The 12,204-nt window shown below is 35.9% G+C and overlaps 1 protein-coding gene and 1 non-coding gene across 4 annotated transcripts in view; both read right to left on the minus strand.

Moving 5' to 3' along the window:
• On the minus strand, window positions 1-73 carry Trnat-ggu. Its single transcript has one exon. It is a non-coding gene; the product is annotated as a tRNA-Thr (tRNA).
• Window positions 74-205: 132 nt separating this feature from the next.
• LOC124171858 (tetratricopeptide repeat protein 39B-like) overlaps window positions 206-12,204 on the minus strand; it is a 77,286-nt gene continuing 65,287 nt past the window's right edge. For all 3 annotated transcript variants that reach the window (XM_046551217.1, XM_046551218.1, XM_046551216.1), the window contains 3 exons: window positions 11,907-12,136; window positions 11,599-11,830; window positions 206-8,016 (listed from right to left, as the gene is read on the minus strand). In XM_046551217.1, the coding sequence (XP_046407173.1) occupies window positions 7,890-8,016; window positions 11,599-11,830; window positions 11,907-12,136 (589 nt within the window). In that variant the 3' untranslated portion in view covers window positions 206-7,889. The remainder of the gene's footprint in view (window positions 8,017-11,598; window positions 11,831-11,906; window positions 12,137-12,204) is intronic.

Here is a 12,204-nt window from a genome sequence, read left to right on the forward strand (position 1 = left end):
TGGCTTAGCCGGGATTCGAACCCGGATCTCCTGATTACCGGTCAGGTGTGTTAGCCAGTTACACCACCAAGCCATTTTCTGAGAACAAACTTGAGATGGGTCTTACAGGTAAGAGCCATACAAATAATTCTGACCCCAAGAAAATCATAAATGAAACTAGTTCATCATATAGCTCTTATGAAATAAAATACATCACAGATTACAATTTATTTTTCAATTATATTTATTGGTTTAAAAATAGAACACTTAACCATTATTGTTCATTCATTTCAACAACTTTATTCAACAATGAATACGGTTATTTCATTAACCAACAGTCAACGACAATTTCCATTTTAATGATACATGTCCAAAACCATGCCAACATACCTTGGCCATTGCCCTTAAAATTTTAGCAACTTAACTTTGGTCAACCATGACATTTATCCCCAGAACAGCATATCACCACTAATAATACAATAGACTACCTATAACAATAACTCAAAAAACAACACCAAATACTACAAAATGAACAAAGGAATAACATTTTGGCTTATGACAGAGTTCTCTCCAGTTGAGACAAACAACCCCTCAATTAGGGATAAAAAACAACTGTTAAAATTGCTTCATGGAATACACCTTGTGGAGCAAACTACTATCTACAAACTTGTGGAGCAACTGGAACTCTCATTTCTTAAAGATCATAAACACAATCACTAAAGATGAGTGAAAACATAACAATTTAAAAAAAACAAATAATTCAAGCAAGGCTGTAGTCAGGAGGGGAGACTATGGGGGTTCAAACCTCCATAAATGAATGGGGGATATTCTTTAAGTGTGACCCCTCCAGATAAACCCTCTCAAATATTCCCACTTGGGCCTTCAATTTAGGAGTGTAATGACCTTTCCTTGTTATGCATTATAAGTTCATGTGAACAGAGAGCATTGATAGCCTGTCAATATGAACAGTGCTAATCACAGACTATAAGAGGCCCATTAGACAAATAAGAGAGAAACATTTTGATGAGAGAAGTTAAAACACTCATAAGGCTGATCAAGCACACAGCCATGAGCGTTTCAAAGTTAATACCACTCTGATGCAATGGTGGCTCATGCTATAAAGCACTAGTATCTTCACATAAAGCAACAATTAGGAAATCAATATCAAGGAATAACTCATCAGCATGTGACAATTGAGAATTAATATTTTGCAACGAATTATGGAATAAATTCACAATGGATGCTGCCAAAATGATGTGTCACATAAAGTAAGATAACCTGACTGACCAATTTATTTAACCTATCAATGTATAGCCCAAATTATTTGAGCAATGAGTGAAATTTTCACAATATATTTTCATTGCAACATACAAAGCTAAGAAAAGATATTTCAATTAATTTTTTGGGGTGTATTTGTCCCACTAACGTTTACTTTAAGAATGAATATTAAACCATTGGAATTAAACCATGCAGTTCAAAATGATATCCATAGAGTCATTGACAGGCAATGTACTAGATATACAGATATGATATTTTCAGATTACATCTCAAATTTGATGCACGCATAAGCATAGCTTTAAATGGAGGTAATTTTCTTATTTATACTATGTTTCTGAGAAATATTTCACTTTAATCTCAGTAAACACCAAGCTGAAAATATCATTTTCACAGTACTAAAATAAGAGCTTGATGAGAAGCTCAAAAACCTAGGAAGAATAATAAAAATTTTTATTTGAAAGGAAACATGCAGCTGGCACAGATAGAGACAACAATCTCACTGACTGGATACTAGGGAGTGGTGGAATGACTAACATTGCACACTATGGAGTAGAAATGGGAACCCTAAGAAATTAAGACGAGACTAGTCAAACAGGATCTGGGCTGGATAAGGAAGAAAACAACTAAACCACTTGAAATAGTTTGCCAGGAGAGAATACTGTTGGAAGAGATAAGGAGCACAAAGAGTAAGAGGTTGAAGCATAATTATAGACGATTGAATGATTCCCAAGATGCTGGAGAAGAAAGAGGTCCCGGATGACTTGGAAAGATGGATAGGATATTTTCCATGGCAAAGAATTTCTTCAATATCCTACCACGCACATAGTGGAAAAATCTTACTTCAGTGACATCTGAGTTAAAAAATTTCATTAATATTAATAGCTGCTAATAACATAAAAAATTAAGCACAAATATAATTTCAGCCTTGTTTAAGCTTTCGGTTCCCTTGCATTTCAAAACGATGCTTCTGCCAGTCTCTTTGCACAAAGTCTACTCTTTTGACTCACTCACTCATCAATCATACCTCTTAACTTCTGCTGAAACAACCATGAAATTTTCACAATTTACTGCATGATATATGAGCACTAAGAAAGGTTTTAGGCAAAGGCCAAAAAATAATCTTTGAGGCTGTCACTGAAGTTAAACTATACATGGCACGAGAAAAGCAAATTGTAGTTTGCTTTTCTCATCCCATGAATAAACACATTAGATGACTGCTGTCAGGCATAGAAAAATTTCAGAGGAATCTACGACAAACGAAGTGAAACCTAATTGATTGGATACTGAAATAATACTGACCTTAAAGGTCGTGCTGTATTAGAAATAAGAACTGAGGGGTGGCAAAAAATGTTGATTTGGAGGAGAATATGTGAGGACACAAAGGAACATGATTAACAAGGAGTGTTGGAAATCTTTAGCAAGAAGGAGAGCAAGTTATTGAATCAATAAGAGGAAGCGATTCCCAAGATCTGCTCTACAGGATGGGTTCCGGCCGATAGGAGAAAGAAGAGAACACCATTGTGAAGGAGTCTCATAAAGAGAGTAAAAATATTTGCCATGATATGGATTGAAAGCACATACATGCACACAAAGGGAGAAAAATCCCACTTCCAACTAAACTTGCCATAAACAGTGAAAAACTGAGAACAATAGCTTCAAAATAGATATTTTTTTTTCTTTTCCCTTCCCTTGTATTTCCATGTGTCGCTAGCCCTAATTTTACAAAGTTTCAACTATATTGAAGAAAATATAACATATAAGTGTTTCATAATAACAAAATTGAAATCCAATTCAAAGTAGCTGCCATACATTTAAAATCATAATTAACTACCGGATGAAATGGAATGACAGTAAGATATCCCCACTCATCTAGAAGGCCCTAACTTAAATCAATGCATTTTTTTAAGATTTCTCCATAGAATAGGATATGAACAGTCTTGAACTGCAACTAAAATGATATACATATGTAAGCCACCAAAAATCACTGGGTGGAGTCACCAGATATTTTTTAATTCCCAATAAACAGAATGCATGGAGAAAAAAAGAGCCGTGACAGGATTTCATTAACTTTACATAGCCAAACATTCATGGAATGAGTAAAGTGTCACCATGACCATATGCAGACAAGAATTATTATTCCCTACGAGAAAAGCTTTTGATTGGGATATGAAAATTTTTGAAAGTTGATGACGAGGCAGATATTAATAGTAATACTACCAGAAATGGTCTTTGTCTAGACAAATCAGAACACATGCTAACAATGAGCATCTAGAGTGACCACATTTCATGAGAATAAAAAAGGAGAGGAAACTTCAAAATGGGCAAAAATAATGGGTAAAATTAAATACTTCACAAAGGAGGAACTAACTCTGAATCTAAAGTTGTTGGTTCCAAAACTGCAAAGAACGCAAACAATTAGAACTTCAATGATACTATTTAAAGGACAGAACTCTGAAATATGATAGTTAATCCATTTATATGAAAATGGAGGACATTTAATAACAATTCACTTTTCCTTCTTGACATGGCGGTCATATTCTGATGGAAAAGTGTTCACATAGCCAGCCCACTTGCAACTGCAATTGAAAGTCTCTCACTCAAGAAATATTCACTTAGATAACAAGTAACTAATAGGGCATTATATACGAAGATCAATTTGACATAAAACTCACAGCTCGAGCAGAACATAGTGTCACCTCACAACTAAACGTGAGCAATGGTAAGTCACACTGCGAATATATTTGGACCACCACAGGAGACATACTTCCCCTCACCAACCCACTTGGCTCAAGGAATTACAGCTCATTTGGGTCCTTTACAAATGCTATTGGTAATTTTGGAAAAGGTTGGGGAAAATATTTATAATTGCACACAAAACTTTTCTTCATAAATCCTGAAGCCACTAATAAATAGTAATTACCAAATAACTACCCATTAACTACACCAAACTCCAACACTAATCACTTGAAAAGTGCTGATGTGAATCTCATATTGAATTCAGCAACTTGAGAATTATAGATGAAACACAGTAATAGGCTTAGAATCAATAAAAGTTAGTAGGGAATTTTTCTGGAAACTGACAGGCATGAAGAGGAATTCAAATTTAGCTTACATGAATTGCACCATTTAGCAATCAAACGCAAAGCACCCCAATGTCATGGCAGTCTAATGTGAAATAAATTTTTACAAAGACGGTTACTGTACCAGAGCTTAGGAGGGTGAAACAGGGGAGGCAAGAGATCCCAATTGCAAAGAGATTGCTTACAATGGAGATGAATGGGAGCTAAGGGCAAGGAAACCAGCAAGATATATATCAATGGCTGTTAGAGGAGATTCCTCTCATAGGATTGAATGGCTAACAGGTGGTGTGTCTCAGAAAGAGGGTAGTGCCTGAGCACCAGACAAAAAAGGAATTGGCTCAGCTCATGGGAGCATCACAACAGATGGTTCACTCTTGATTGGAAGTAATGGAATAAGCAAGTGTATTGTCTGGCCAGAGAAAGGCTCATGTGCAGACAACACGTTTCATTTTGGTTTACACGGATGTACGAGGTGCTGATGTAGAGGGACATCTAGCCTTCACATCAGCAAAGATAAAATGGCTTGGATGACACAGACATTGCCCAAAGGGGCTGCAGAGGTGAGCAAGAGTTTAGCAAACATAGTGCTCATTATTAAGTACATACTACATTATAAGAAGTTTATTAATGTAATTATTAAGTTTGCAAATAGTGGTCACTTTCAAGGGGCCAAGTCTCAGACTTGCGCTAGCATATTGATTTAAAGAAGTAAAACACAGTGCGTTGTTTCCATTTTGCTACAAAGATTTTCTTCAGAGGAACAGCGAATCTCTTCATTTTCAACTGTGGAGGGTAAGTAATAATAATTATGAGGAAATGAGGACCATTAACTTGAATTTATGCATTCCCAGACTGGAAATGTAGGTAGATCTCATTTAACCAAAAACTGAGATAGTTGGACACTCAAATGTAGTACAGTACATAGTTTTTAAAGCTGGAATCACAAGCCATTATTGTGAAGCTGAAAATAATAATTTCAAATTATGTAAGATATTCTTAACAAAAAAGTCTTGTAATTAGATAAAGTTTTACCTAATGCTATACACTCAAAGGAAAAAAAATCAAAATAACTAAAAATAGCCAAACTTCAGAAAATCAATCACATGCATTCGTGATGAATAAGGGTTGAATTGGGAAAGTATGAGCATAAATGATAATGAATACCATTAAGACATGACTTCAGCCCTATTCTTTGCTCAAGCACCACGCATGATAGAGTTTTTCATCTCTCACATCAAGCGAGGTACTTCTTTCTTGGTTACTCAACAATAAAAGACCTAACATGAAACATTTCATGTCCTGCACAGACACTTGATATGCACAATCAAACTCCATTACCCTTTTGTGAAAGTTCATAAAAAAAAATATGTGCTGAAAAATGTGCTTTTCTACAGTGGTTTCATTTACTTAAAGAAATGTTCTAATACTTCCATTTCAATACATGAATTTCTGCTATCATAACTTTCTTGTCAACTTTTCCATCACAAATGAGTTCAATGATATGGACATAATATCCCTTAAAAAACTTGGCAACAAAAATAACCGAACTTGGATTTTCTCAGGAACTCATTTGATACCCAGATCTTCCTTTCCATTGGTACTCATAACTTTGCAGAATTATTTGCTGCCAATGTTTACATATGAACATTTTACGAAGAACTAAGAGGATAATTCCACTGAAGAAAAGTGGTAGGAATTTTTTCAAGAGGACACCAGTCGAGCACTTTGGCTCAGGCAAAAATGTTTCGTGTGGCTCAAGGGAGCGCAAAACAAATCAAGAGAGCAGGGTGGGGAAGGAGGGGAGGGACGTCAAGTCACCAACAAAGGGCAATGCACTTGATGTTGCCAGAAATATGCAGAGAAGAGTCTCTTGGGTAACCTCCCGCATCAGTTGCTCCACCTTCTTGGGCAACCAAAACTGTTGCTGTCCTCATTGTGTCATGCAAGAAACACAGAGAAGCAAGTGAGTATAGTTGGAAGGAGATGGATCAAGTGAGTGCGGAGGTACCTTTGTCTACAGAGTGTTCGAGTCACTCTTCAAAATATGAGAGCGCTTGATGTGATAAGGCACTATGGGGACCAAAACATTCTTCTTCATCTTTCTCATGCTGCGCAACCACATCCATCCACGTCAATGACATACAACAGAGCCCATATGAATGGGAAGACTTCCCATCATAAATTACATTGATAATAATTACATCTGATACTGTGCTAAAATATTAGGAAGAAAAACTTTACAGTTGTTTTCACTCTTGAAGATACATTCATTAAAAAAAATACCAAAAATGCAATGGGAAACATCACCATGGTGGTATTTTTAGTTCTAACACTCAAATATCACTCTCACAATAGTTTTAGACTTGGCTGCAAGTTATATAAATATTAAATCATAATTATCATCATTAACTGATTTGAAATAACCCTGTAAATTATTTTTGGTATTGTCAGATTAATGAAATTCAGGATAATCACTAAAAATCATTGCAGACTACATATACATACATCAAAATGATATCACATAACAATTTGAGAAAAATCATCCATTATCTTGGAACACCAAATAACGGTAAACAATGACCATTCAAAAAAACTATCACTTTCCATAAGGTACTGATGCATCTCACCTTTACTCTTTGGCTATCTTTTCTGTGATACACTGCAGAACGTTGACTTCCCAAAAATGCTGCTCATGCACATTATCCACCACTATGGCAGCAAATGCACATCCTAATTGTCTATGTAACAATCAGAAAATTAAATCTTGAGGAACTTATGACGGGTAACAGTACCCATAAATGCATGAAATATTGGGAAACATGCCAAACTGTTAAAAGCACTAGAAAAATGGTAATTGGCTTCCCCCTCAATTTGTTGAGGATTCAAGTTGGCATGGAATAAGCCTCTTGCACTCAATTATAATCCTGCCTCCATTACCTCTCATCTGAAGAGAATGAGCAAAGAAAGAGGGAAGCCATTTAGTCATTAGAGATACCAAAGATGGAAAATTATCAACCTCAATGACGAGATACAAAGTTTGAAAATAAATTAGGACATAGGAGTTAAATTATATGTACTTGATAATCTCCAACACAATCTCATTAAATATGTAATGTGTATCTATGCCTCCATACTCATGGAGCAAAAATGCAAAAACCAAACCCTATGGAGATCATGAGGCAAATAAAACTGATAAACACGATAACAGGAACAAAATTATTGGTTGAATTCCTAAACAATAAAATTTTATGGCACTCCAGAGCATTGGTTGAAATGAGTCAAAAGCTATTACTCTAGCTTGATATACATTTTGGCAAGTGACTTGGCAACTTTGATTTTATTCTGAGTACTAGCCAATTCTTTCTCTTCTCAGTATTAATTTGAGATTATAGTCAATTGGATATGCACCAAATATAAACATAAACAGTCATCTTAACGGCTATTTCTTGGTTGTACCAAAAATAAATCAACAAAGTAAGTACAATGAAAAATTTTCATGGACCATGAAAAAATACTGGTCAGTACTAAAAGCAAATAATACAAGAGAGTTAACTACAAAGTAGACATTTCAGTAGCAGCAGCTTCATTTATAACTTTGCGATCACTCTGAAGTTCCAAGAGAGCAGAATGGATCTTAAAATGGAGCCGTGATTCCAAAGAATACCCTGTGTATATCCTCCTGAAAAGGAAGGAATTAAATAACTCTCAATGAAAATATTTATATGCTTCATACAGTGCTAGAACCAAATTGAATATGATGAATAATAAAGCCAGACGAGGGCTGCCAAAATAATTTTACACAGCTCATATATATATGTACGAGCGTGATGCGCTTCTCCCGCTCTTTTCAATGCAGGTCCACAGAGGGATAGGCGCGTTTCTAATTTTAAAATGTAGAAAAAAGGCAGGGTCTTACGTACAAATTTAATTGGAATGCTCATGTACAAATTGAGGACCTCTTTAAACACAACATTGTAAGTGATTACACTATCCTCTGTTAAATGCACATGATGACTCATACTTACGTATCAACAGGAGACTTGAATGTGGAATCAGCAGCATTTTGATAAAAGTTATTTAAAGGGTGCGAGATATTGTTTCAAATGAACAAATGTATCAGTTTGTGCGCCGTTAACGTCAAGAATATTTAGTTTTTTTTTGTTTTTTTTTGTTTGTTTTTTTTTAAATTATTTAAAAACCAATTTTAGGAAACAATAGCAATATTTAGGAAGTAAGATATACCGTTGCATTTTGTTTGATAAATTCTGTGCATTTTGGTACCTCATTTGTAGAGTTTGGTTGCATACAAGTTGAGAAAAAGGTATCTTTACAGTAGAAATAATATAGAAGATATAATTACACACCATAAATCTGAGGAAAAAATAATATCTGAAATCAATAAGGTTTCCAATTATTGCACATATTAATTAATATTATATTAAAATTAGAGATGGGTCGAATAGCAGATTTTTCGAAGTCGAATATCGAATTCGAATATTAAATAATTGCTCGAATATTCGATACCTCAAATTACGAATAACTCGAATACTAAACGATGAATGCAGGAATGTTTGACTAGGTTGCCCATGCATCAGGAAACCCAAGATTTTGGTAAGTAATTGTGATTTCCTTTCAAGGATTCAAGTATTTAGCTGATTAATGGAATATTTTAATTTTATGGAAACGATTTGGGCATATTGTTGATTCAACTAACATCTCTTTCAAATATTCTAAGGGGACGCACCACCTTGTAAAAAAATGATTGCATGCCGTCTCGGCATTACACTACTACGACAGATTTCTGTCTGATGCATACATTCTTATCTACCAAACACCATTTCAGCGGCTCGCCCATCTGACACTTGGCTTCATCCAACTTCTTATTTTGAAAAGGTAGCTCGCTTTACCCCCACTCCTACAGTCAAGCGCTAGTGGACAATCCGAGGCGTTTTGCAAAATACACTCCCTTCTCCACCGGATTTTCTTCTTCTTTAATTATTTTCAGTCCATCTTTGGAATTTCTCACGAGATAAGCAGATGAATTCGAATTGCTATCAGGGAGAAACCAAATATCCTGATAAAATATCCCTTCGTCTGTAACTGTAACAATAGAGATTTATAGCATAACTCATAAATAGTAACTTGATATATGTTTTCGGAAAAAATACCACATCAACTTCCAAGAAGCTCAGCTACAAGGATATCGAGTTTCGACAGAATGCTAAGTCTCCATAGTATTTTGACATTTATTTCCTGCATAAAATGCTTAAATGAAGTCAGAAATACGTCGTGTTTGGTCTTATTCTTTTTTAAATTACCCGCACATTACTAATATTTCAATCCACTAAAGGTGTAATATCAATTGTCAAAAGTCATTGTCAGACACCTTTTGGGCTAATAGATGACTCATGCAGCAGTTGACCTCCAGAAATGGGGAACTTAGAAGCAGGTAGGCAGAAAAAGGTCAGTGGGAGAGAAAGAGGGTAGGGTGAAACACCATTCTATTTTTCTCATGTAACTTGATATTTTCTTTTGAAGGTTTTGATTTATGGTCTTAGTAATACGAACCCTGCCCCAGCTGGGGCCTTTTCTTTGATTTCGGAGAGGAGGAAAGCGTCAGAGGAGGGGCCGAGGGCTGATTGATGGAGGGGGTAGCGGATTTTGGGAATTGTGCTACGTAGTTACTATCTCACGGCACTGAGGTTCTCCTGGTGGGGGAAACCGGGGATTTACGGATTTTTTCACCCAATAATTTTTGGTTCCCCATGTTGAACTCTTTTCACCGCTCTAATCCACGAATTTGATGTAGTTTGTCAACTTGCCTAAAACGGCGCTGCATGCACTAAAAGACTACAGTTCTCTACATTTTTCCGAGTCAACTACCAACGACGTGCGTGCGACAGTGTATGACGCAAAATTCAAAGTATTCGAGGTATTCGAGACGGTACTTTTAGCATAATTATTCGAGATCTCGAATATTGAATACTTTCTAGTATTCAAGTATTCGCGGATACTATTCGCTCATCTCTAATTAAAATCATTATGTAACTCTTAAAATGCTAGCCAATGTATTCGCCTGTTGATGGATATCCAAACTATGCCACTCAAATCATATGCATGGCAAAGAGCTTCTAGCAACTGCATCTGGAGTGAGAGAGCCTTCATGACAATAAAACAGAATCACTCATTCTTCCTAAGCCCTCTCACAATTACATGAGTATAATGTAAAGGCACTTTTAAGCCGAGGCAAAACGTCGCTACCAATGATGCTGCACGGGGCTTGCCTAATTCTGTTGCCTTGATGAGGCATCTGCAACACCACATGCTGCAAAAGAAAACCCATGGCCTCCATTTATCACACTTCCCACCTGAAGTGGGAGACACATCTGGCTGCCTGTTTTCAATTTTGCCAAGAGTTAAAATACGTAGCAGACCAAAACACCAACGTGTGCAAAAAAAATTCAAACTTTCAGACTGCTTCCTACTTGTTAGCTGAAAGTCTTTAAGGATGAGGACTATCCGAGGTCTGGGAGCAGCTTGATGAAAAATCTGATTATCGAGTACAGAAAATTTTCTTTCTTTGGTAACTGTTCCCAGAGTCCTAATGCAATGAATCATGATGTATATGGTTACACTTTTCAGTTCAGATAATGAAAATTCGATAAAAATGCAGATTTATTTAAATCATAATAATGACTTTGGCAAGATTTTATTCTCAGAGATAAAGTATTCTTTAAATTCATCTTTAAACAATTTTGCTTCTTCCGAGGGTCACCAGGCCAAGTGATTCAAGTTAACCCCTCCACCCACATGGCAAGAAGCACATGATCATAGTGACATAGCAACCTAAAGAGTTCAAATACAGAGTTAAGCAAACCAAAGCCATTTCCCACCTCTTTCTTGGCATGGGAAAGTTAATGGAGACAAAGTATAAGATGAATCATAATGTTGAAATCGCTCATAAAGATATATGAGTTGGAATAGAAGTTGAAGCTTGAATCAGAGGAATCACTTTGAATATCAATCAAAAGCCGTGAACAAGTAGCATAGAATATATCATCGTATTATCTGCATGTTAGCAGAACCAATCACAAACATGATATAGCATAATGGTGAGAAATATCCTTGTTTTACAATTGATAATTGGGCAGAGTAATTGCTAAATTAAGAACTAATACCAATAACTGGTATCAAAGAAACCTCATTTTTAAACAAAAATATTATCTAGGGAGACACAAGAGCCAATGACTGAGTTACTTACTTGGCATCCTCCAAGAGCTGTATAGCTTTGTCATCAAAACCTTGTTCCTTTTGTAACAAAGCCAATTCTACGACACCATAAGGAATCAAATAATTATCTTCCTTTATGGACTTCTCCAAAGCAAGTAAACTTTGAATGCATTCTTCAGCTTGAAGTGGTGAGCCCATCGCCCTCAGACATGCTGCTTTTAGCAAGAGCAGCAAACCTTTGTTGTCAGCATTGTATTCATTTGCTGTACAAAAAATAAATAATTAATAGCAAGTTAAAAGGAAAATCGTACGGAAAAGTATATGAATAATGATTATTACCAGGCTTGTTATTGAGTAGTTTCAATTCTTCTTCAACAAGCTTGTACACGCCTTCCACAAGCTGCCATTTCTTCCCAAGAACTTTGAACAAATTCCAAACATAGAGAAGTTCAAATGCTGGAAGCAATAAGGTTTTCCCTTGAGCAAAATATCTCTCTGTTTTTTTCACAGCAAATTTTTCCATGGGTAAGGATTTTCCAGCAATCCTCTGTTTCCACTGAGGAGCATTTCTGTAATAGTGACACAGCAGAGAATTTAATGAAGGAGGATACTAACTAGAACCTTGAGAGTTCTTTGA

This window comes from Ischnura elegans, chromosome X (genome assembly GCF_921293095.1).
Source record: "Ischnura elegans chromosome X, ioIscEleg1.1, whole genome shotgun sequence".
Classification (NCBI taxonomy): domain Eukaryota; kingdom Metazoa; phylum Arthropoda; class Insecta; order Odonata; family Coenagrionidae; genus Ischnura; species Ischnura elegans.